General features: G+C 35.1%; 1 protein-coding gene across 1 annotated transcript in view; it reads left to right on the top strand.

Moving 5' to 3' along the window:
• The window catches only part of LOC128213192 (uncharacterized), a 39,981-nt gene extending 20,577 nt beyond the window's left edge, over window positions 1-19,404 (top strand). The window contains exons 7-13 of the mRNA XM_052918744.1: window positions 13,999-14,191; window positions 14,834-14,925; window positions 15,930-16,081; window positions 16,519-16,640; window positions 16,957-17,052; window positions 18,466-18,612; window positions 18,971-19,404. Coding sequence (XP_052774704.1) covers window positions 13,999-14,191; window positions 14,834-14,925; window positions 15,930-16,081; window positions 16,519-16,640; window positions 16,957-17,052; window positions 18,466-18,612; window positions 18,971-19,048 — 880 coding nt within the window. The 3' untranslated portion in view covers window positions 19,049-19,404. The remainder of the gene's footprint in view (window positions 1-13,998; window positions 14,192-14,833; window positions 14,926-15,929; window positions 16,082-16,518; window positions 16,641-16,956; window positions 17,053-18,465; window positions 18,613-18,970) is intronic.
• The last annotated feature ends 3,878 nt before the right edge of the window (window positions 19,405-23,282 follow it).

Here is a 23,282-nt window from a genome sequence, read left to right on the forward strand (position 1 = left end):
ATTGATACTTGATACAATGTTATTCAACCATTCAACCTACTAAATTAACCAAGTTAGATAACTCTAGTTTGCATTTAATGCAAAATAATTGCCCTTTATTATTCGCATTAGAAATTCTGGTTAAGGTTTTGCATGTAGCCACATTTAAGTCAATATCTCAGCAAATATATCATGTATTGCATTGAAACATTAGATATGTATTCCCAGAAAACACTTTTTTAATTTAATGCAAATTATGGGCCTTAATTATTTGACTTAGAAATTCTGGTTACGGTTTTACATGTAAGCACACATAAGTCAATATCTCCGCAATTACTTGATGGATTGCATTGAGACTTTATACAATGGTACTCAACCATCTACTGAAATAACCAAGTAAGATAACTCCAGTCTGCATTAAATTAAAATAATGGCCCTTTTTTATTCGACATAGAAATTCTGGGTAAGTTTTTGCATGTAACCACTTTAAAATCAATACCTCAGCGATTACATCATGTTTTGCATTGCAACTTTACACAAAGGCTCCCATCTATTTAACCTTCTTATTTAATCAAGTAAGATAACTCTGTCTTTTATAATATATAATTTTTGCCCCTTTATTATGCGACTTAGAAATTCTGGTTAAGGTCTTGCATGTTAGCACACATAGGATAATATCTCAGCAACTATTTGATGTATTGCATTGAGACTTTATACAATGGTATTCACCCACCCAACTTACTTGAATAACCAAGTTAGATAACTGTATTTTGCAAATAATGGCCCTTTATTATAAGACTTAGAAACTCTGTGCAAATATTTTGCATGAAACTACATTTATGTTTATATCTCAGCACACCATGTATTGCATTGAAATCTAATCTAACAGTGATCCATGCATGTTTCGCCAAAACTTTTCAATCCTTACATTGAAAAGCGGCGGAATAGTCGAGCGCGCTGTCTGTGTGACAGCTCTTGTTCTTTTTAAAAACATTCAAAGTCTGCGCTGCATCCCTCTCAATAGCATCTTCGGGAACATCCTCGAAATTACCTCTGGTGTCTTCGTAAACACACGGGAACGTGCCATTTACCTTTTATATAGATATGAAACTGATTCGATGTCTCAACAACAATACATCCTTCGGTTGCACTGAGCATGAATTCACCCCGAGAAAATACCGTAAGATCCAGAGTCTGAGAGCGACAGTGAATAGATATACACTACGAAAAACACTTAACACAGACTCTGTTGCTTTTAAGAATCATACTTTTATAAGTCCATCTTTTTTAATTTAAATATGTTGAATTTTTTTTTTGAATGTACTAAAATGTCACATGCTAAAGTTTATTTCACTCGTGGTCACAGTAAAATAATATTTTCACTCGTGGCTACGCCACTCGTGAAAATATTTTTTCTGTGACCACTCGTAAAATAAAATACGATCTTACACTGACTTCAACAAATATCCTCTTTTTATTTCCCCGATGTTTACTAACTTATACAGAGTCTGATATTAACGTTATCACGATTCCTTTTGAAAAAAAATCTTCCAATGCAGTGACTGTGTTACGGGTCTTAAAATTGACAAAATTTGCTTAAATTTAGCTTTTTACAGTATAGAGCCCCTAGTTTAAGCTCTGCCGAATGCCAAAAGAGCTTATGCGATGGCGCGGTGACCGCGATAAAGTCTTCATTTATTATCCGACGTTTACCAAACTTATACAGTTGTATAATTTCAGTTAGATAAGATATTTATGAGATCTCGGTTCTTTTTTTAACCAGCCAAATTTGTCCATGCATGACTGGATTATGGCCCTTGAAATAGTCACAATATCAATAATTGAGCTGGTGAAAACATTAGATCCTTCATTAAAAAAATTATGCCTACAATTTTATCAGTGTTTGAGCTCGCAACCTTTCCAAAACAATCCAGATACGACCAATTATGTCCCTTTAAGTTTGCATAACTGCTATAACTGCGCTTGTGAAAACATTAGCGTCTTCATTTTAATATTATCTCATATTCGCCAAACATTTACATTAGTAAGATATCCATGAGAGCTTGGCTCCTGTCTTAACTTATAATATATATACGTTCTTATGACAATTATGACATTTATTAAGGAAATGAGTTGCAATAATGTACTCGGCGACTTGGAAATGTGGCTGCAACAAAAACATGCATATTATTTGCTTTATGTTTGATTTATTGATAACAATATTCATTTTGTAGGTTTGTTGTCAAAATAATATTTGATTTAACTAACTCCCTTTTTAGATCTACTGGCCAAATGCCAGATGGTCTTATGCGTTGGTAATATGTGCGTCCGTGCGTATGTGTGTCCGTGCGTGCGTCAGTGCGTCTGTTAACAATTGATTCTGAACAAGATACAGTATTCAATATTATATCTCGATGAAACTTGTACAGTATTAGATATCCATCAGAGCTCGGTTCCTTTCGAAAACCAGCCAGATCCGCCCATGCATGCCTAGATTATGGCCCTTGAAAGTATAAAAAAATGCTTTTTTGAGCCAAGTCTATTTTCAGCAAAGTCTACACGTAAAAGTTAGTCTAGGATTAAAGGGAGATAACATGTTTTTTGGTTGTGCAGTTAATTTTGTGTCGAACTCTCCTCTCCCTTGCCCTTGTTGAAAGATATCAAAATTAAAGTTTAAAGGGGTTGGTTGATATTTAGCTCTATTGGCCAAAGGCCATTTTTATCTCTATTGGCCAAAGACTAAAACTTTGTGTGTGTTCGCGCACCCATCTTAAAACAATTGCTTGTGAATGTTTGTTCAAGTAATGCCCCTGGGGTCAGTTCTGGCCACGCCCCTGTGTTCACAGGTTTGGTATACTTAAATTGGGCAACGTTAGAAAATCTTTTGTCTGAAACAGCTTTGCAGACCCTTGCTATTTTGAATAAGGCATAATTTAGTGATCCGCTACCGTGGTTGTTAAAATTATGCCCCTGGGGTCAAACTGGCCCTGCCCCAGGGGTCACAAGTTTCCTAGTGACTTATTTTAGAAATATTTTCTTGTTTCAAACCACAAGGCTCATACCTTTGATATTTGTTATGGGGCATCATATGATGACCGTCTAGCAAAACAGTTGAAATTATGCTCCTGGGGTCAAAGCTGGCCCCCCTTTTGACCTACTTTTTATTTTTAAAGCTGCAGTAATGAAATTTTGACCATGTGTACAGTTTTGCAAACGAGCATCAATGTTGTCCTCGGATGACCTTGACTTCGACCTCTTGACCAACCTTTTTATTTTTAAAGCTACAAAAATGAAATTTTGTCCATGTCTATAGTTTTGCAAACAAATATCAATGTTGTCCTCGGATAACCTTGACCTACTTTCTTATTTTTCTGAAGCTACAACAATTTAATTTGGACCATGTGTACAGTTTTGCAAATGAGCATTAATGTTGCCCTTAGATGACCTTGACTGTGACCTTTTGACCTACTTTCTACTTTTTGAAGCTACAGCAATGAAATTTGGACCATGTGAACAGATATTTATTTTCTTCTTTGATGACATTGTTTGTGACCTCTTGACCTACTTCCTTTTTAGAAGCTACAACAATAAAGTTTGTACCATATGTACATTTTTTCAAATAAATATCAATGTTGTTCTCGGATGACCTTGACTTTGACCTTTTGACATACTTCCTTAATTTTAAAGCTTCAGCAGTGAAATTTTGACCATGAGTACAGTTTTGAAAGCAAATATTCTTTTCCTCACATGACCTTTACTTGGCACATATTAAAATAGTTCATGCAACTAATCTGCTTACAACACTTTTTGTCCTCAGATGTTGAACGTGCAACGTTTTCAGCTAACCCAAACATAAACACAAAACGTGAACTATATGTTTGTTGTCTATTACCATACATACATGCTTTGGATTGAAAATGAACACAAGAGCCATGCCAGTAGAGCATATGCCCTCAATGGCCTCTTGTTTGTTTATGCAAGTAAATCTTTTGGATTGTTTGTTTTGATTTAAATGTTTCATTCTTGCGTCATTTATCAAGTTCTTAGTATATTATTGTTAGATCGGAGTTTCATAAGTGTTTTAAGTAAATATAGCCTATTATCAGCATGTCTAAAATAGAAATATAAAAAAGCTTTAGGAAATTACTTAAAGAGTTTCGAACGAATATCTGTCTTTGGCCTAAAGTATACAACGGGGTGCAGTTCAGTTTAGTGACAACATCAGCAAAAACCTACCTTTCGCAAAACACAAATATAATAATATATACACAGGAGGCCATCAAATAGAAAATTAAACAGATTCATTTCAGACAAGTATATACAAAATGCATGTAAAAATATATCTAATAAATAAAGCCATACATTGCATCAAATCAAGAAATGATGGCATCATGAGTAGGAGGACGTTTTGTCATAGCAATTTTGCATGACGCAATTTATCACGTTATATAACCTCACTGAGTACGTCGACAACAAATCGCGTGTAACTGCCTTGCAATAGTCGGTAAAAATACACAATTCACCTACGGCTTTTAAAATCTCAACATTAAGAGCTAATATATTTATTTTCCTCATTTTAATACATATTTGAATGAAATGAAATTAACAGGGACACTGATGTACTAATTTTAATATTCAACTATCAGTGTTCTGTTTAAAGTTAGTATCGAAATATTCGTGAGCATGTGCTTTGTTTCATATGTATGCAACGAATTGAAAAAGGTATGCTGTCTGCCTCAAGTACCCAAATCATAGCCGATTGATATTGTTGTATGTATCTTCAATACCGAGTTTCCAGTAATGCACAGTTCACAGAATTATGTGTATTTACTCGCTGCTATTTTCCATTAACGGAAAGGTACTTTTTGTGTAATCGATTCCGGTAAAATAAGATAATGGATGGGTTGTCTTGATTTGTTTTTGTTTTATTTTTAAGTGTAAATAAAACGCTGTTTATGGGTTCCATAATTGTATGGCATTTAAGTGGATTCATTGAACACTCAAGAGTTGTTCAAACTATTGAAAATAATTGTTGTCTTTGTAAACATTATTGATATAATAGGCCAAGTGATAGTTTTAAATTTATAAAAGCAATGAATAACATAAATATGTTCATGCTTAAGATAATTTGAAGGATTAAGGATTCAAATCACGACAAATAACGTCTGAAATATCCAAACATAAAATTTTCAATGAAGTTGACCGCTTCCGTCACGGACGGTGCCTGTCTCTCGTCGTCGGAAGAGCTCGAAATGTTCCATTTTAAAAGTTTAACACAGTCCATTCTCGACAGTATATTGTTCATTGTTGATTTTCGTCTTCTGTATATTCCTCGGTGCGTATTTCCTTATGGTTTCTTCGAACAGAGTTAACAAAATGGTGATAAACATTCAATGAGGTTTAAGTATGCAAACTGAAAGCAGCAGGTAAAGGAAGATTCCTTCGCATTATTTTGATAAAGACATTCAATAGAACAATAACAATTTGGAAAAAAGAAACACTTAAACTCATCCTTTCTTAACAGTTTATGTACAGTTTAAAGTTTAGAGCATTCACCATCGACATAATAATGACAGGAAAGAGTATGGTTAGAAACAAGAAAATTTAACAACATAATCGCCTACACTTTTGTCTGAAAATTCCTCTCAAAAAATCATCGTACACTAGTAAGCTTTTCTTGGAATTATCATAAGCTCATACTCGAAGACGATATACATTCATATGAGGATATATCATGTCTGGGTGTCGATCGCTTTTTTCCAAAAAATACATTGTACAACTGATCTTTGTGCTGGTCCATGTGTTCCAAATTGTCATCTCGTTTTTTTAATGTTTCATGCTGCAGGATGTTTGAAATTCGTATGTAATACCCACAACATTGTGACTGACTATTTCAGGAGTTGCTAAAATCAGCACAGTTCCATGTCAAAAATGTCAGATGTCCCTTTCAGAGGTTGTCAAAAACTGCATTCAACATTTGCGTTTTTCCTTTTCTGACTTTGAATTGCTCCAAAGTAATGGGTGAAGGTCACATTTTATTCAGTGATTGGTCATTTTTGGGCCAAATTTTCTTGTTAATTTTAGATGTAAAATTCTCTTTATGTCTTGGATATTTTTAATGTGGCACCTGGACACGTTGTTGTCGGATCTTAAGTTCAATACTGTCATTCCTTTGATGTTAAACTTTAAAGGATCTGCTACTAGTCGTCATATAATACACAATTATATTTAACGAGTTTAGGAAATGTATTAGTTGGGGAGGCGCCGGGACAAATTGAATACACTTTTGTATTTTATGATGACGAATATCAGATTCTTATGATCACATGCCGTTTGTCGATAATAAATAAAAACACTATTTATAATTAGAATGAATACTGAGGGGACATCCAGTAAGAATCCGAACATAAACATTATACTTTTATTGTTATTTACTTTCTTTTAAATAGTGAGATACAAACATCATGATGAAAAACGTTAATATGTGTAAATGGCATTTTGTCCTACTTTAACAGAGAAAGAAAGGTTTTAAGAAATTTGTTTAAGGGAAAAATCACGTTTTCTTCCTATAATTTAAATCGGACTTCACATACTTTAACCAGCCCAACTGCGTTCACACCCCGATAATGACATCAGTCAGGCATTTCATTCCCTAAATGAACCAGTTCCTGTATACAAAGTGCAAACCAAATAAAAGCAAATATCAAATCACACTTTAATCATTAGCAAGACCAATAAATTAATTAAAACTGATACATGTCAAATGTTATATATAAAAGATATAAAATTGAACTGTTAAGCATGAAAAAAGCGTATCTGACAAATTACACAAGTAAGTTGAAAACGAGCCCAGTACAGGAGATGTTGGAAACTCTACTGATTATGCACTCAAAAATCTATCTCAAATATTCTGTGAATCTTCGTCATCATTTACAAGTAGAATTAATACTGAGATGATGTCCAGTAAGAATAAAAACGTAAACCCTACGAGCCCAGTATAGGAGATAATGGAAAACCTTTTAAGGAATTTCTACTGATACTCAAAAATCTTTCTAAAATATTCCATGGTACGTTAAATGTGCCTTTTGTCAATAATGTTAAAAACAGGTAATGGATTCGGTTTGATGTTCCTTTGTTTTTCGAGAGTGTAAATATTGAAATTGTAAAATGTTAATGGATTTCAGAGTGGGAAGAAGAATTTGAACTCACAGGGATGTAGTTGTTACACTCATCTAACTTGATATATTTAATGATGAATTCTTGCATTGTTAGGTAATTGTTATTTAATCGACGTAAAAAAAGTTCTTCACACAATCAGCTTTATATCCATATTTGTCCTAAACTTGATGCCTGTTAAGGCAATCATGCGAAATAAAATTGCCCGAAGCCGCTCTTACTCTGGAAAACCAAAGACCTTTTAATATCAGAAACTTGTAATCAGAAATTTCAAATCTTAATAAGTCTTTTCAATGATCACCAAAACAGGTTGCAAGTTGATGCAAGCTACGGTTAAACGAGTATATGTTTAATATTATCAGGAACGACCCTTTCATATGATGTAAGACTGGGGACATTTGAGGGCATTACACATTAGTATGGTTGTTTCCTTGAGGCAATAATTTACTACATGTATTTAATAATTAGAACAAATAATCAACCTTAGTTTTTAGAAACAGCTAAGGTGTTTTATGTACATATGTAAATACTATTGTTGTAAGCATGACAAATCACATAAACAATGACAAACACAGGGTGTCATCAATGTGTAGCGTTGACAACATCCGTCATAGAAGGGGCTGTCTTTATTGACGTCAGTCGCCGACTGTTTTCAGACAGCTCGGTCTGTTTAAATACATATAAGCAGCAAGAAAGTTATTGTAAGCAGGACAAATAACATTAGAAATGTCCAAAACAAGGTGCCATCAATGACGTTGACAGCATCCACAATCGAAGGGGACTGATTTGTTTCTCCACTCTCACTTTCCGGGATCTGCTTAACATGCTCCATGTCTAACTTCTCGCATTGGCCATTTTTTATATATTTGTCTTTATGTTGGTCATCTCCTTTTGGAGATTTAGGGCAAACTTTTTGTTTCTTTGAACAGAGTTTGCAGAATTTGTAGACAGCAAGCACCGCCCCAGTAACGTCATCATTTGTTTTTGAATGAGTCGAGTGTACCAGAAACACGGAGATTGTGGTGATCAACATTCCAATGGCTAGCTGGGTATTTATATACAGTTGAAGAAAGGAGATCGATTTTGATACCTTGGGCATTTCATCAGCAACGATATTCAATAGAACAATAAATGTTAGAAACAAAGCCACACTGTAGCTCATCCTTTCGCCACAGTTTATGGACAGTTTAAAGCTTAAAACATTCATCAACGACAGAAGAATTACAGGTAACAGGATGTTCAGAACGTAAAAAAGTTGTCTCCTCTTTAGAACTAGTGTAAACTTCAAAAACGTCATTTGTTCATGGACGGCATGATAGGTTACACTTGTGTCTAAAAGTTCCCACTCACCATTTTCATTTCCATCGTACAATAATGTGCTTATTTTTCCTTCTGCTGGAATCATCATTAACTCATAATCGTAGCTGCTGGACTTCCCTATGACGATATGACATGTCTGTGTGTCGAAGGGATACCTTGAGATGTCCACCGTACAACTTGTCTCTATATTTCCACCGGAGTTCCAATTGATAATCCCGTTACTTGATATTGCAGGTTTCATAAAGTTAGATGTTCGTAATTCAAATGTATCACCAACAGCATTGTGAATTATAAATTCGGGAATCCACATGTCTTTTGGAGATATGCGAAATATAGAGGTGTTGTTAAAATCACTAGGGTTCCATGTCATTGTGTCAGAAATCCACATCAGAGTAAATCCGAAAGAGCAGCTCAACACTTGTGTCTTCTCGTTCAGACTTTGAATGGCGGACAAGAAGGGAAGGAAGGTCACGTTTAGTGTCTGCGATTGGTCCGTTAGTGGCCGAATATTTTTGTTTATCCTTGACATAAGATAATCTTCAAGTTTTTGGTGATTTTCAAACGTGGCACACGTGCACTTGTGCATCATTAAGAAAAGTGGGAAAAAAATCAGAAAATTCATTGTTGTTCTATTCAATGTGTTTGATTCATCAAGTGAAAACTGTTATGTGATTCAATATAGCTCGTGTTGCCGGTGTTCAATTGGTATAAGGCAAATTGTATACTATTTATGCTTTACTGCAATGAATATGGTTATTGAAAGTTCATTATTATTTTGTTTATCCATCACACGATAATAGGTTGGAAAGCCTGATTCTACTACTTATAATACAGCTCATTATTTCATACTCCCACAAGTAATTATTTGGTTTCAATATCCTTCCCTCTCAATTATTGTCCACACAAATGGTAGCTGTTTCTCTGATCATCTGATATCTGGCCTTGCAAGACTGATGTGCCTATAACTCATCATTGGTTGGCAAAGGGAATCATAGACAGCATAAAATATTTAATTGATTTTATAATTGGTATTTTATTACCAATCAACTAATGTTTCTATATCAATTATGTTGACTATTAACGTTAACCAAGATACATGTGCGGTTTAACCATGAGGTACAGACCCTTTTTATCTGTTTTCAATGATCCATCTGTAAATGACTTTGACTTTGTTTCTTTGACCGTACCTGTGAATTTGAACTCATGTGGCTATAGTTGTTTATAGATGCAACATGTTGCTTGTTTAATGACATAAGGAACAGAGCCTAATAAACATTCAATAAAACACAGTTCTACGTCAGTATATGTCGGGTCACCGCCTTGCAATAACACTCAGTTTTACGTCAATGTATGTCGGGTTACCGCCTTGCAATAAATCACAGTTCGACGTCAGCTTCTGTCGGGATACCGCCTTGCAATAACACATAGTTCGATGTCAATGTATGTCGGGTTAGCGCCTTGCAATAATACGTACTTCAACGTCAATGTTTGTCGGGTTACCGCGTAGCAATAACACACTGCTCGACGTCAGTATATGTCGGGTTACCGCCTTGCAATAACACACAGTTCGGCGTCAATGTTTGTCGGGTTAGCGCCTTGCAATAACAAATAGTTCAACGTCAATATATGTCGGGTTACCGCCTTTCAATAACACACAGTTCGACGTCAGTAAATATAGGGTTACTGCCTTGCAATATCACACAGTTCGACGCCAATGTATGTTGGGTATAGCGCCTTGCAATAACACACAGATCGACATCAATAAATGTCGTGTTACCGCCTTGCAATTACACACAGTTCGACGTCAATGTATGTCGGGTAACCGCCTTGCAATAACACATAGTTCGACGTTAATGTATGTCGGGTTGTTAGCGCATTGCAATAATATGCACTTCGACGTCAATGTATGTCGGGTAACCGCCTTGCACTAGCACATAGTTCGACGTCAATGTAAGTCGGATTGTTAGCGCATTGCAATAATACGCACTTCGACGTCAATGTATGTCGGATTAACGCCTTGCAATAATACACAGTTCAATGTCAATCTATGTCGGGTTACCGCCTTGCAATAACACACAGTTCGATGTCAGTTTATGTCGGGTTACTGCCTTGCAATAACACAAAGTTCAACGCTAATGTATGCCGGGTTACTGCCTTGCAATAACACACAGTTTGACGTCAGTTTATGTCGGGTTACCGCCCTGCAATAAAACATAGTTCGAAGTCTGTATATGTCGGGTAACCGCCTTGCAATAAATCACAGTTTGACGTCAATATATGTCGTGTTACCGCCTTGCAAAAAATCACAGTTCGACGGCAATATATGTCGGGTAACCGCCTTGCAATTAACACACAGTTCGACGTCAATGTGTGTCGGCTTAGCGCCTTGCAATAACACACAGTTCGACGTCAATATATTTCGGGTTACCGCCTTGCAATATCACACAGTTCGACGTCAATGTATGTCGTGTTACCGCCTTGCAATAACACATAGTTCGACGTCAATGTATGTTGGGTAACCGCCTTGCAATAACACACAGTTCGTCGTAAGTATATGTCGGGTTATTGTTCAGTATATGTCCGGTTACCGCCTTGCAATAAGCACAGTTCGACGTCAATGTATGTCATGTTACCGCCCTGCAATAAAACACAGTTCGACATCATTATATGTCGGGTTACCGCCTTGAAATTAAACACAGTTCGGCGTCAATGTATGTCGGGTAACCGCCTTGCAATATAACACAGTTCGACGTCAATATATGTCGAGTTACCGCCTTGCAATAAATTACAATTCGACGTCAATATATGTCGGATTACCGCCTTGCAATGAATTACAGTTCGACGACAATGTATGTCGGGTTACCGCCTTGCAATAACACGCAGTTCGACGTCAATGTATGTCTAGTTAGCGCCTTGCAAGAAACACATAGTTCGACGTCAATATATGTCGGGTTACCGCCTTGCAATAACATACAGTTCGACGTCAAGGTTTGTCGGGTAAGCGCCTTGCAATAAAACACAGTTCGACGTCAATGTATGTCGGTTACCGTCTTGCAATGAATCACAGTTCGACGTCAGTATATATCGGGTTACCGCCTTGCAATAACACAAAGTTCGAAGGCAATGTATGTCACTTTGGGTTAAACCTGCTAACGAGATCCCAACCAAACAACATTTATATTAAACGAAAATAGATTTGTTTTCCTCTTTTTAATACATACGTTTAATAATCAGAAATAAGCAGGGACACTGATATGGTACTATTTACATGTATATTTATCCACCGTGTGCCCTGCTTCAAGTGAATCCTGAGCAAACATGGGCTCTGTGTCATAATACGTTACGTTTTAAAAAGGTATAACGTGGGCCTCAAGTACCCATTTGATAGCAAATGTACACCTTTATATGTTTTTAACGTGTCTTTTCAGTAATGCACACTTCAGAGAACTATTTGCATTTACTTTTTGTTATACTCCATTTATAACTTGAAAGGTGCTTTTAACGGTAACGATAATGGATGGGCCGAATTGTTTTCGTCTTATTAAAAGTGTAGGTTTTGTAAAGGAACAAAGTTAATAGATTCTATTATCGGATGACATAAAAGTGAAATCATTGAACACTCGAGAATATTTTTCCATTTTAAACTTTTACATTGTGCACTATCGACAGTTTATTGATCTTGTTGATCATCGTCAGTTTGGATATTCCTTGAGGCGAATTCGTACATTGCCGTACATTGCTGGCAAATTGTAAAACGCAAGAACTACTGCTGTTATCTCATCATTTGTTCAGTGTTGTCAGCAATTCATAGATTGTGGTGATTAACGTTATAATGGTGTGTGAGTATGCACAACTGAATGTAGCAGATAACGCAGAAACGCTGGAGCCCATGCTTTCTCCACAGTTTATGGACATTATAAACATTCACAAACGACAAAAGAATGACGGGAAATTTTTAGTTAAGAATTTAGAATAGTAGTTTCCTCTTTCAAACTGGGGTACGCTTTAAAAACGTCATTAATGCACTGTCAACATAATGGTCTACACTAATGTCCGTTCGCTAACACCATTTTCATCGTACACTAGGGCTCTTATTTTGGTTTCCTTTGGAGTAGACATTAGCTCATAATCGAAGCAGAGGGCCTTCCAGTACGGATATGGCATATATGGATATCGAACGCGGGTACTTCCAGACATTCACTGTACCACGGTCCCTAAGCTACTCCCGGTGTATGTGAATGGTCACTATGTTTTCACCAGTGTTTCAATGGGTCATCTCGTTATTTTAATGGTGATTGTCGTCCGTCATCATCCATCCGTCGTCAACATTTTTCCACAATCAACTTTTCTCCTAACCCACTGCCCGCGCTGGGACACTTCCAACCAAACTTTACAGTAATGTTTCTTGGGTGGTCCTCTTTAAAATTCCTTCAATAAAAGTGGTTCTATGCAGAACTCTGGTTGGCATGGATATGCGCACAGTGATACAGATTATGTTAATAGCCAAATAGTTCTAAGGAGAGTTGAGCATTATTTCTTGAAAGTGCTTGAAAACTGTTTTATGGTAACATTTAAAGCAAGAAATAATTAATTAGCGTTCTAAATATTGCCATAAGATAAGGTTTCCATGATGCTACAGACGACAGTTTTCAACAAGGGAGGTAATTACTATGCGGCGACCATTAAAAAGAAGTTCCATACGGGCATTTTATCTCCGCCCGTGGGCAAGATAAGCATTTCTAGCATTGTTGAATTATGGGATCTACTTATCTGAGGTGGAAAAAATATAGGGCAAAGGAAACCATATCGGGTGAGAGCGAAGCTCGAATATGGTTTGCTTCGCCCCGTATATCCCATATCGGGTCACCTATTAACCCCGTAATTTGTATATTACCTCGATAACCTGATTTAATTGATAAATGTTTCACTTATTCATCGAAATCGGAAAAAGCCTTTTGAGTTCCATATAAAGATAAGTAACCGTATATGGAACAATATGGGATCATCGTGTGGCCAGTCCTTGACCTGAATGTTGTTGGGTGATTCAAAATAGAGGTTTGATATAGCGCCATCTTGGCTCTGTTGTTTCAGCACATAAAACCATTTTCTTGTAATACCAAAGTAATATGAGGCTACCAGCGGCTAGTTGGAAAAAAAACGGTTTAGTTTTCAGTTTAGTCAAAGTTATCCGATATGTGTTTTGGTTGGTCAATATTTATCAAATAGTAAGTACTAACCAATCAAGTCCTTTTAATGAGTCAACTAGCCTAACCTCTGAACAACTTATCAACGTATTATACAATTGGTTACAGGCGACAAAACTTCAAATATTAGACTATTGAATAGCGTATGACACAGTTTCTGATGACAGTGTTTAAATGGTATATGAATTATGACCATTGGTTGTTAAGTCACGAACAACATGCCACTACTCGTGGTGCACTCCTCTCAATTTGACCATTCATTGAATGGAAGGAAATTTCTACCAAATAATATCCAATGTAATGTATTAATATTTTTCAGTGTGAGTGGCTGTACTGACTACTTTGCTGCTGATGAGTATGAGGGGTTCCAGACAGGCAGGGACATTGTAGAGGGACTCAACCTACCTCCTCCCCCGGGCCCTCAGAGGGAGCCCGAAGAGCCCTTATTTGACCCAGCTGACATTGCAGGCATTATACCAAATAAAAAGCAGGAATATATGGATGTCAGAAAGGTTTGGAATAGGAATTATTCTCTGCATAGTAAATATTTTAAATTCTCGATTGGATGACTTTTATTATAACTGATATTAAATTAAGAATATGAAATAATCTTGGGTTGGCATGAAGTTGTAGTGGGATTATGTCTTTTGTTTTTGCTGGAGTTGTCTGTCTGTCTGTCCGTCCATCACAAATCATGTCCTTTCCATATCTCTTGAACTGCATGAAGGATTTAGAAATAACTAGCCACAAATGTTCACCATATTGAGACGATGTGCAGAGCGCATGTTGCAACAAGCTGGTTCAATGTCATGGATACATAGGTCTTTGCTGTGTATGTCCCACTGTTTCTTATTCAACCTTTCCATGCTCTTTCCTAAATTTGTTTAATGTCAAATGTCGTGGAACTGAATGAGAAAACAAAAGACATGTGTTTTGTTCGCAAAATCAATCGTTTAGTTATAATTGATTTTAGGGAGAAATGTTTAATGTCAATGGTTGACCATAAGAGAAACTTTCCACTTAAGTATCATTCTTCTTGTGAAAGTGTGCTGGTCAAACTTTCCAAAGAAGTGGCTCAACTGTTAAAATCTTAGTTGAAATTTCGATTGTAAATACTTAAATGGCATAACCTAATTATTATTTCCTAATTTCAGGTGATTTCCCGCCTGGTCGATGGAAGCAGATTCAGTGAATTCAAAGTGCAATATGGCTCAACACTCATCACAGGCTTCTCTCATATCAAAGGGTACGTATACAGACACATTTAATGATGCAATACTGCATGTAAGCTTCAATAGTTTACCTGGTCCTTTTCTAGCCGACGGTATATGGGTTTGACTTTTGGTCGATGATATTTTCAATATGTCTTTTTCAATGTTTTATTGCATGACAATGGAAAAACATATTTAAAATAAAACTCGTTCATTAAAGTGTCATGATGCGGCTAGAGGTGTACCGGGTGCCTGTAATTCGTACAGTACATGATGATTATTAACATGTCATAATGTTTCCGAGATAATTCACTCTTATTAATAGTCAAATTGGTGTCAGGTCCCCTACGTATTGTATGGGTGTTTGCGGCTAAAGTTAGCAATTTGGTTCCCCGCTTGCAGTGTATGCGCTGCGATGCATCCGGGATACAAAACAAAACAATTTATTAACTTGAGCTAACGTAAGGGACTGTAAGCCTGTACTTAACTCATGTCTGCCCCATAACATATAGTACAATCAACCTAACTGTGAAGCACAGTCAGATATTTTATAATAAGTTGATAGAAATATGATAACAAAATGTGAAGCTAAATATTGTCTTGTTCCCTGTCTAAAATAAAATATATAGTTCCGTTATCAAAGGGGTAGGGGCAGGTAATCCAGACTAAAATTAAATAAACGAATATGCAGTAAACCAAAATAAAATATTTTACCCACAAGGAAATTTGGAACAATTGACAGTCATGTAGCAAAAGATATTCACCGTTGTTCTCATGAAGAAAGTGATATACTATTCATGAAGAAAGTGATATACTATTAGGATTTAATGTAGAACAAATATACTATTAGGATTTAATGTAGAAAAAATACATCAAATTCATATGTATTAACTATAATTGTAGGCAGTTACCATCTCACTATCGTTAACATGAAGTATGTGACTTGATCAGCTCTTTGTTTTCTCCATTGTTACTAACCTTTAGAATACGGTACCTTTTGCAGTTTGAAAGTTCATCCTAATGTCAGGTCTGTTTGTAGGTATCTGGTAGGGATATTAACCAATTCAGGGGAGATAACAGACACAGCGGCTGCCAAGGGAGCTCACTTTGTCAACATGTGTTCGGAAAGAAACATTCCACTTATATTTCTACATAATACAACAGAGGAAACAGAGTCTGCAAGCTCATATGGTAAGGGGTACATGTGTTTAAATGTTAACGAAGGTTTTTACGTTGCGTGAAAACCAAGACAAAGTCAATAACATGTAACTGATACAGAATGTTAGATAAATAGATTTATTTCGGCAATGAGTGCATAACATGGACAATCAAAAAACATGTACATTTATAAATATTAGAATATTAGATACATGCAAATTTGACTGGTCCATGCCCTGCGCACCAGCACCAAGGATAACTTAAAACAGGGTCACAGAGAACCCTTATTTCCACTGAGGTCCTTGTTCATGAAATAAGTATCGTATTGTATATGCATGTTAGTTTGTACATGTATATATTCATGGTAAGTTTTAGAATCTCATCAAACAATACATATATATGTTTTTATGAACTGCATAACAACTGAGTTTGCTGTGTCATAATTTTAAATTTAATTACCTTTCTGTCAGGCTTGCAAGGAGGCAACTTGTTACGAGACCATGCAAAGCTGATGTCAGCAATCAGCTGTGCCAGGGTACCTAAAATATCTGTTGTCATTGGTAACAGTATTGGGTCGTCAAACTTCCTCATGGTCAGTGAGCATTCTTACAAGACAGGGAAAAGGGTTATTGAATTTCGAACAATTTGGTTTCAATTACTATTTTATTGCTATGACTTTTCTTTTATCTGCGATACACGATGTGTTGTGTAGTTAAAACATGTATAAGTATTAGCTACATAGATTCATACATATTTGAATTTACGTTAAAGTAGTTCACATGTACCTTAAAATTAAACAGACACAGGGTTAGTAATTTCAGATTTCTTGTCGTATGTCACTCAAACGGGTTCATGTTCGTTTATTGAATACAGTTCTATTAAGGTTCATAAACTTACCTTTTTTCCAGTGTGGCAGATCTTGTAGTCCAAGCTTCATGTTTTCCTGGCCCAACGCTGTCATCGGCATGCAGGAGAAAAATGCTCTTGTTCAAAGTATAATAAAGGTGTGTCCTTTGGTAGCCTACCTTTAAAATACCAAATGGTGTCCACTTTAAATGGCCATGAGAAATTAACCCTAGTAGGGATTAAACCAAACTACCAACCTATTGCGTGGCTGACACCATAACCACAAGTCCACTCTCTCCCTTAGTTACACATCTTATTACTCTGTGCATGCATCCATTGAAGCTGTTTTAAAAAAATCAAGTATCTCGGATCCATTTAGGAATTAGTGATGTTTATCATTTGAAAAACATTTTTATATAAATAAACAATACATGACAGTGTATATACTTTTTAGCTCGACTATTCGAAGAATAAGGGGGCTATACCACTCGTCCCGAGTTTGTCCGGGTTATGTTTTAGGGCATGTTGGTAATTTCACTTATATCTGGTAACTTCCTTTATATAAATCACTTTATATTTCACACAGTTATTTAGGACCATCACACAATGAGGTTTCTTAATCCATATTGTCCTAAAATTAAATGTAAGGCTTAGCCCCTAATTGACTTAGGAACTTAGGTTAAAGTTTTAGGGAACATTGTGTCAGGTTTAAGTTTTGCCGCAAATTTGGATATTTACTAAAACTTTTATACCCTTAATTCAGTTAACTAAATACTTCACACAATTATTTACGACCGTCTAACAATTAGGTAAAATAACACCATTTCATCTTAATTACAAATTATGGCACCTGATTTACTCAGGAACTTGGGTTAAAGTTTTAGAGCACATTGTGTCCTGTTCAAGTTTTATGGCAAGCTGTTGTTGCGTTTTGGGGCCCCTTAGGTCAAGGTCACAGTTACTATAATAGATAACAGTTTGGTTCTGAATAACGTAAGTTAGGGTTGACATTCTGTGACTAAACAATGGTATGTAGAAAGAGTTTAATGGAGGGCATCCATGGAATTACATTTTGGGCCCCTAAGGCCAAGGTCACTGTTAATAAAAAAAAAAGAAAAACAACAGATGAACTTAGTCTCACAACGAAGGCTGAAGTTCTTCTGTCAATCATTGAAAACCTGGTTTCGTCGCACTGCGGCTGTTTTTGTTAGCTTTTTAAATTGACTTTTTGTTATTGCTTTTGGCACATATTACATCATTATTGTATTCATTTCTAAGACAAAGCGTCGCTGAGTCGAGAGCGCTGTCTTACTACAGCTCTTGTTGTGTAACATATTTTTGATGTAGCATGTCAGATTTTATTAAGTTGTTGTTTTTTTCTTCAGAAAACTATATGCACAAATTGAATAAATAAAAGAGAATGTGAAAAAAAATTAAGAAGCAGTTATATTTTTTGTTTTCTCAGAATATGTTTTGCATTGGTGGGGTAGTCTGGGGACAGGTTTTCCATTGCAATGTCCGGGTTCTATGTCTTACCTTCTTATCTGTTAGCTAAAACGTTTCCTCCTCAGGATAAATTTGCCATCAACGAGGGCGGCCCTGAGAGACAAGAGATGGAGCAGAAATTGTTACACAGGTTCTCCATGGAGATGTCTGCGTTCTACATCAGCTCTCGTCTCCTTGACGACGGCATCATCCTACCTCATAACACTAGACAGGTGGGTTCTACGTGTTCCGCAGTCAACATTTACTTTATAATAGATGGTTCATTTTATATATGATTAAAAGGACTATCGTACCATAATAACGTCTTTTTGGGCAGTTCTTAATCAAGTGATATTAATTGATTCAGTAAAATCAATGCTGTTTATCGGAATAAGTGTTGCGGCCACTTTTTTCGACATATTCTAAAACTCAAAGTTTAAAGTTTAAGCCATTCCAATGATCAACGGACATGGAATCCTCTCTTTATAAGAACTCGCATATATTATTTTATGCGAGACTTTGATTAAGCCTTCTGGTATGTTTGGATTTTTATTTCATCAATGTATTAATGGAACGTACCTTTGTTTTTAGGTGATAGGCCAGACCCTGGATATAACTACCGCCTACATGCCTCGACAACACCCTGCTTATGGAGTAGTAAGGATGTGATTAGACTTGGCGATATGTTCTTGCTAATTCTGTGATACAAATACATTATACTGCAGTGGACATGACTCTTTCTTATATTATAACACATAATAACTTGTTTATGTAAGTCAAGTACGTAAGAAAGTTTTTGAATGTTTTGTGACCTTCGTATTTTATCGCGTCTTACTTTTGATATTTCTGTTGCAGTATCATATTAAGCATTTAAGCATACAGTCATTTGAAGTACCTTCAATATTGATAACAAGGTTTATTTATATTAATAAACTGTGCATATTTCTAGGTTGTTTTGTACTGTTTCAAAATATAAATGGTTAACAAATGTGTTCTCATAACTTTTTATAAAAAATAAAACTAAATAAAAGTATTCAGTTCGTTCTGTTTTCACCCCCCCCCCCCATTTCATTGCATAGTTTTGGTGATTAATATACGCTATTCAGCAGTAATACACCATTTTCTTTCATGCCTTTCGATGAAATATGGAGTTTTATCAGTGAAATAACAACAGTGAAAATATCAATTTGACATATTCACTGTAAAATAAGGAGTGAAAACAACTTTTAGAACTTATTTTAAAATCTATTGTAGTTTCTTCCCCATGATCGAAACAGAACACTTCTATTTGAACCAGAAGATGTTGGCAAACAAAATATTTAAAATTTAAAAAAAATGTTAAACAAGATAAGATTTTTATATATTTGGAAATTAACAACTTACCGTTTATTAGAAAATTAGTTTACCGTTTTTCAAACATTACCTTGATCTTGAAGCTGAATGTTCGAACATATGTTTTCATACCAAACAAAATGCAGACGAAACCAACTGTTCGAACATAAATAGAATGTTATATTATCGTTCAATTGTAGTGTGAACTGTTTGGCCTTGTAATACGTAATACGAACTTACCGGAAAATTCAAACAACAATTTACAGATTAATTGATATATTTATTACTCCACCCACGCCACAAATGGGCTCAAAATCTGTCAACAATCTAGCGAGGTCCTCATCATTACCTGGAAAACGACCAGCGAAACAGACTGGTCTCTGACAGTTATATGACTGAATATCCATGTATCATGAAACATACTCTCAAACTAAGAAAAATGTTTTATATCTAATGATTATCCGCAATTGTTGTACTAAATGATTCGACCTTTCAAATTTTCATTCAATAAATGGCGGCGTAGTAAGTTAGTTTTGTATTCATGCCCCGCTTAAAATAAAAGTGTTTTCGTTATTTTTTGGATCATAGATGCACTCATAAAACTTCATTGATAACTGTTCATAAAATATTTGCACTAGAAAACGAGCGAATAATAAACTATAAAAACTATAGTATCAGAGAACATTTTCTCAACAAACCGGAAATAGGAAATTGACAGCCACGTCACCAGCTATCAACAGTATAATTTTGCGTAAGGGGCGTCCCACTGGTAGCGGCGTAAATAACATCCTTTTTAAAAAAAGGGGGTAATTAAGAAAATACTATAAAGCTCGGAAATTAAGCATAAAAGAAACAGAAAATTTATTTATTTCAGTGTAAGAACGTACATAATTTCACTCGTGACCATAGAAAAACTATAATTTTCTATGACACTCGTGAAATAAAATACGATCTTACACTAATATTTGCATGTGTCTGGATATAGTCCGTGTTTATTAAATATTCTCTAATTTCTATTTAGAGACAACTACAATAATATCTTTCCTCATCCTGTTGCCTTTTTAATGAACTAGCTTAAAACCACTCTCTCTTAGTAAAACCTAAGAAGTGAAATAATGCTCCTCATTGGCTTACTACAAATCATCAAATTTAACCAGTCCTTCCTTAAAGAACATTAGCAGCTAGTAAACAGGAGCAGGATAGATGTCATTTGTATAGTTGACAGCATCACCGTGATAGATGATTGCACTCTGTCACGCGATATAGCTTAAAATAAATTGTTGAAACCTATTCATTTTATAATAGACTTGCGAATTGTTGAAACCTATTCATTTTATTTCAAAACTAATAATGTCATGATGGGCGACTCAGTATAACACATTTCATCCAAACCTTTATAGATATAGTCAACAATAATACTTTTCACGTGTAGTTTTTATCACCGTTGATTCATTCCTTCATTCAACAACAACAATCACTGGAACCTCAAAGTTTGAAACCTATTTCATTGTATGGATCTAAAATCTAGGGTACCTCAAAACGGATGGCCATCGAGCGAATACATACTGTTTTCTTTTAATCTGTGCTTGGTGTAAAAAATCACCAACTTAAAATGATGTTGTTTATGCCAAGACAAGAAGGCCTGATTTTAATTCATATGGTACAATTACTTAGGTTTGATTTTGGTTTAAAGTAACCAATGCACAATAACACAAATATATCTCAACGTGTTAAATACAATAATGTTACAATATAATGAAACATTGTCAGAGATAACTGAATTCGGAACGTTGAAAGTAGTAATAATGAATCGTCATGGGCAAGATCATTAAGCGGAGGTTTACCAGTTAATCGATTGGATAATGGAACCATGAACTTATGTTTATTTACAAAATATAATGACATTATTGGTCAACTGATGTTATATTTATTTTATTTATTATTTATTCAATTATTTAACTGTTTTATTGACAACTGGCGACTTGCATTGATTTTTGCTTTAGCATTTTTTATACAAGGCTTTTTGTTTAGAGAGGAGTATGTCACGGTGAAATTTAATATTTATTGATAACATTAATCCCATAATTTGATGCTTTTATTCATTTCCGACTATTAAATAATATGATTATCAATTTGCATATAGTTTGTTAATTTTCCTAATGTATTCTTGTCTAAAGTGATTTTATTCACATTCCATATATGTATATATAAGTGGATTTGTCATTATATAATTAAAATGAATGATCTGTATTTTGGGCTGGAGGCCTTGTATTACGAAATAAATTATTCGTATTCGTATTATTGCACTAAGTAAAGTAAGAATGAGTTCACATAGATTGATCGTAGATGAGGGTAGATGGAGATCTTTTGAATGACAGACTTTGTCCCATTTGTTATGTACTTGAAAAGGAATTCAATCTGATTTTGAAATGTTAGATGTATGTTAAGAAAAGGAATAATTAATTTATGTACCTAGATAATGTCGTCAATGATCCGCGCAAACTAAGTGAAATCAATATTTGCAAAATTCCACGAGAGTCGAATACGACATTCCGGATCAAAACGCAGAATTAATAATCCTTTTATTATATACATTACTTGTTAGATCACTTAAAGGCCACATGTTTTCATAATAAATGCCATTTAAACGGCGCACTATTTTGTTTTATGACGTCATTTTAACATCGCGCAACGATACTTGTTATGACGTGACGTCACAAGAGTGGACACTGGAGTGGAATACGGACGACCGTATTTTGCGAACTGTATAGCGTGTGGATTTATGATGGGTATATAATAAAGATGGTTATACTACTTGCCACATTGTCGGAGAAGGTGTCTGCGTCGGCATCGGCGTACGGTTAAAGATTTAGGGAAATTTTGTATTTTTTCTTACATTTTCGACAGATACATATTATATCATTAATTGATTCAGTTCTAAGAAGTTATCAACAGCCACATATTACATCATTAATTCATTCATTTCCAAGACAAGGCAGCTTACAATAGAGCGTTCTATTCTGTAATTTAATTTTGATAATATTTGAATTGAAACAAATACCACCTAAACCTTGCTTCGACAGTATGTGAAACATACAATCAGTGAAGCTCTCAAGGACTACGAAATTGCTTTATAGTTATAAAAGTTTTAAGCATGTATCATTTATCTGATTTAAAACTTCATGAGGGTTGTCAAGCGAATTAAGACAAGTCATCCTTCATTAGGATGTAGAGATATATTAGAACATTTCAGATATTAACATTGAAATGATTTCTATGATAAATTTATATTGATTCATTTTATATTATTTTGCATGGATTACATCATAATGATGCTTCTGTTATGATATGATATATTAAAGGTTGAAAAAATAAATAAAACGTTACTACGGTAATATATAGCATAGCAATTGTATTCATTTGTTTCTTAAATAACATACTGTCCTCTTGGTGAATACTTAAAAAACAATCAAACTTAACTTTTTATAATTAATATTTTAAGCTTTACCAGAGCATTTTTGTATTAATGATGGATGATAACCTTAAAGAGTAAGGTAAAATTCCAAATTAA

Source organism: Mya arenaria, chromosome 13, assembly GCF_026914265.1.
Source record: "Mya arenaria isolate MELC-2E11 chromosome 13, ASM2691426v1".
NCBI classification, from domain to species: Eukaryota; Metazoa; Mollusca; class Bivalvia; order Myida; family Myidae; genus Mya; species Mya arenaria.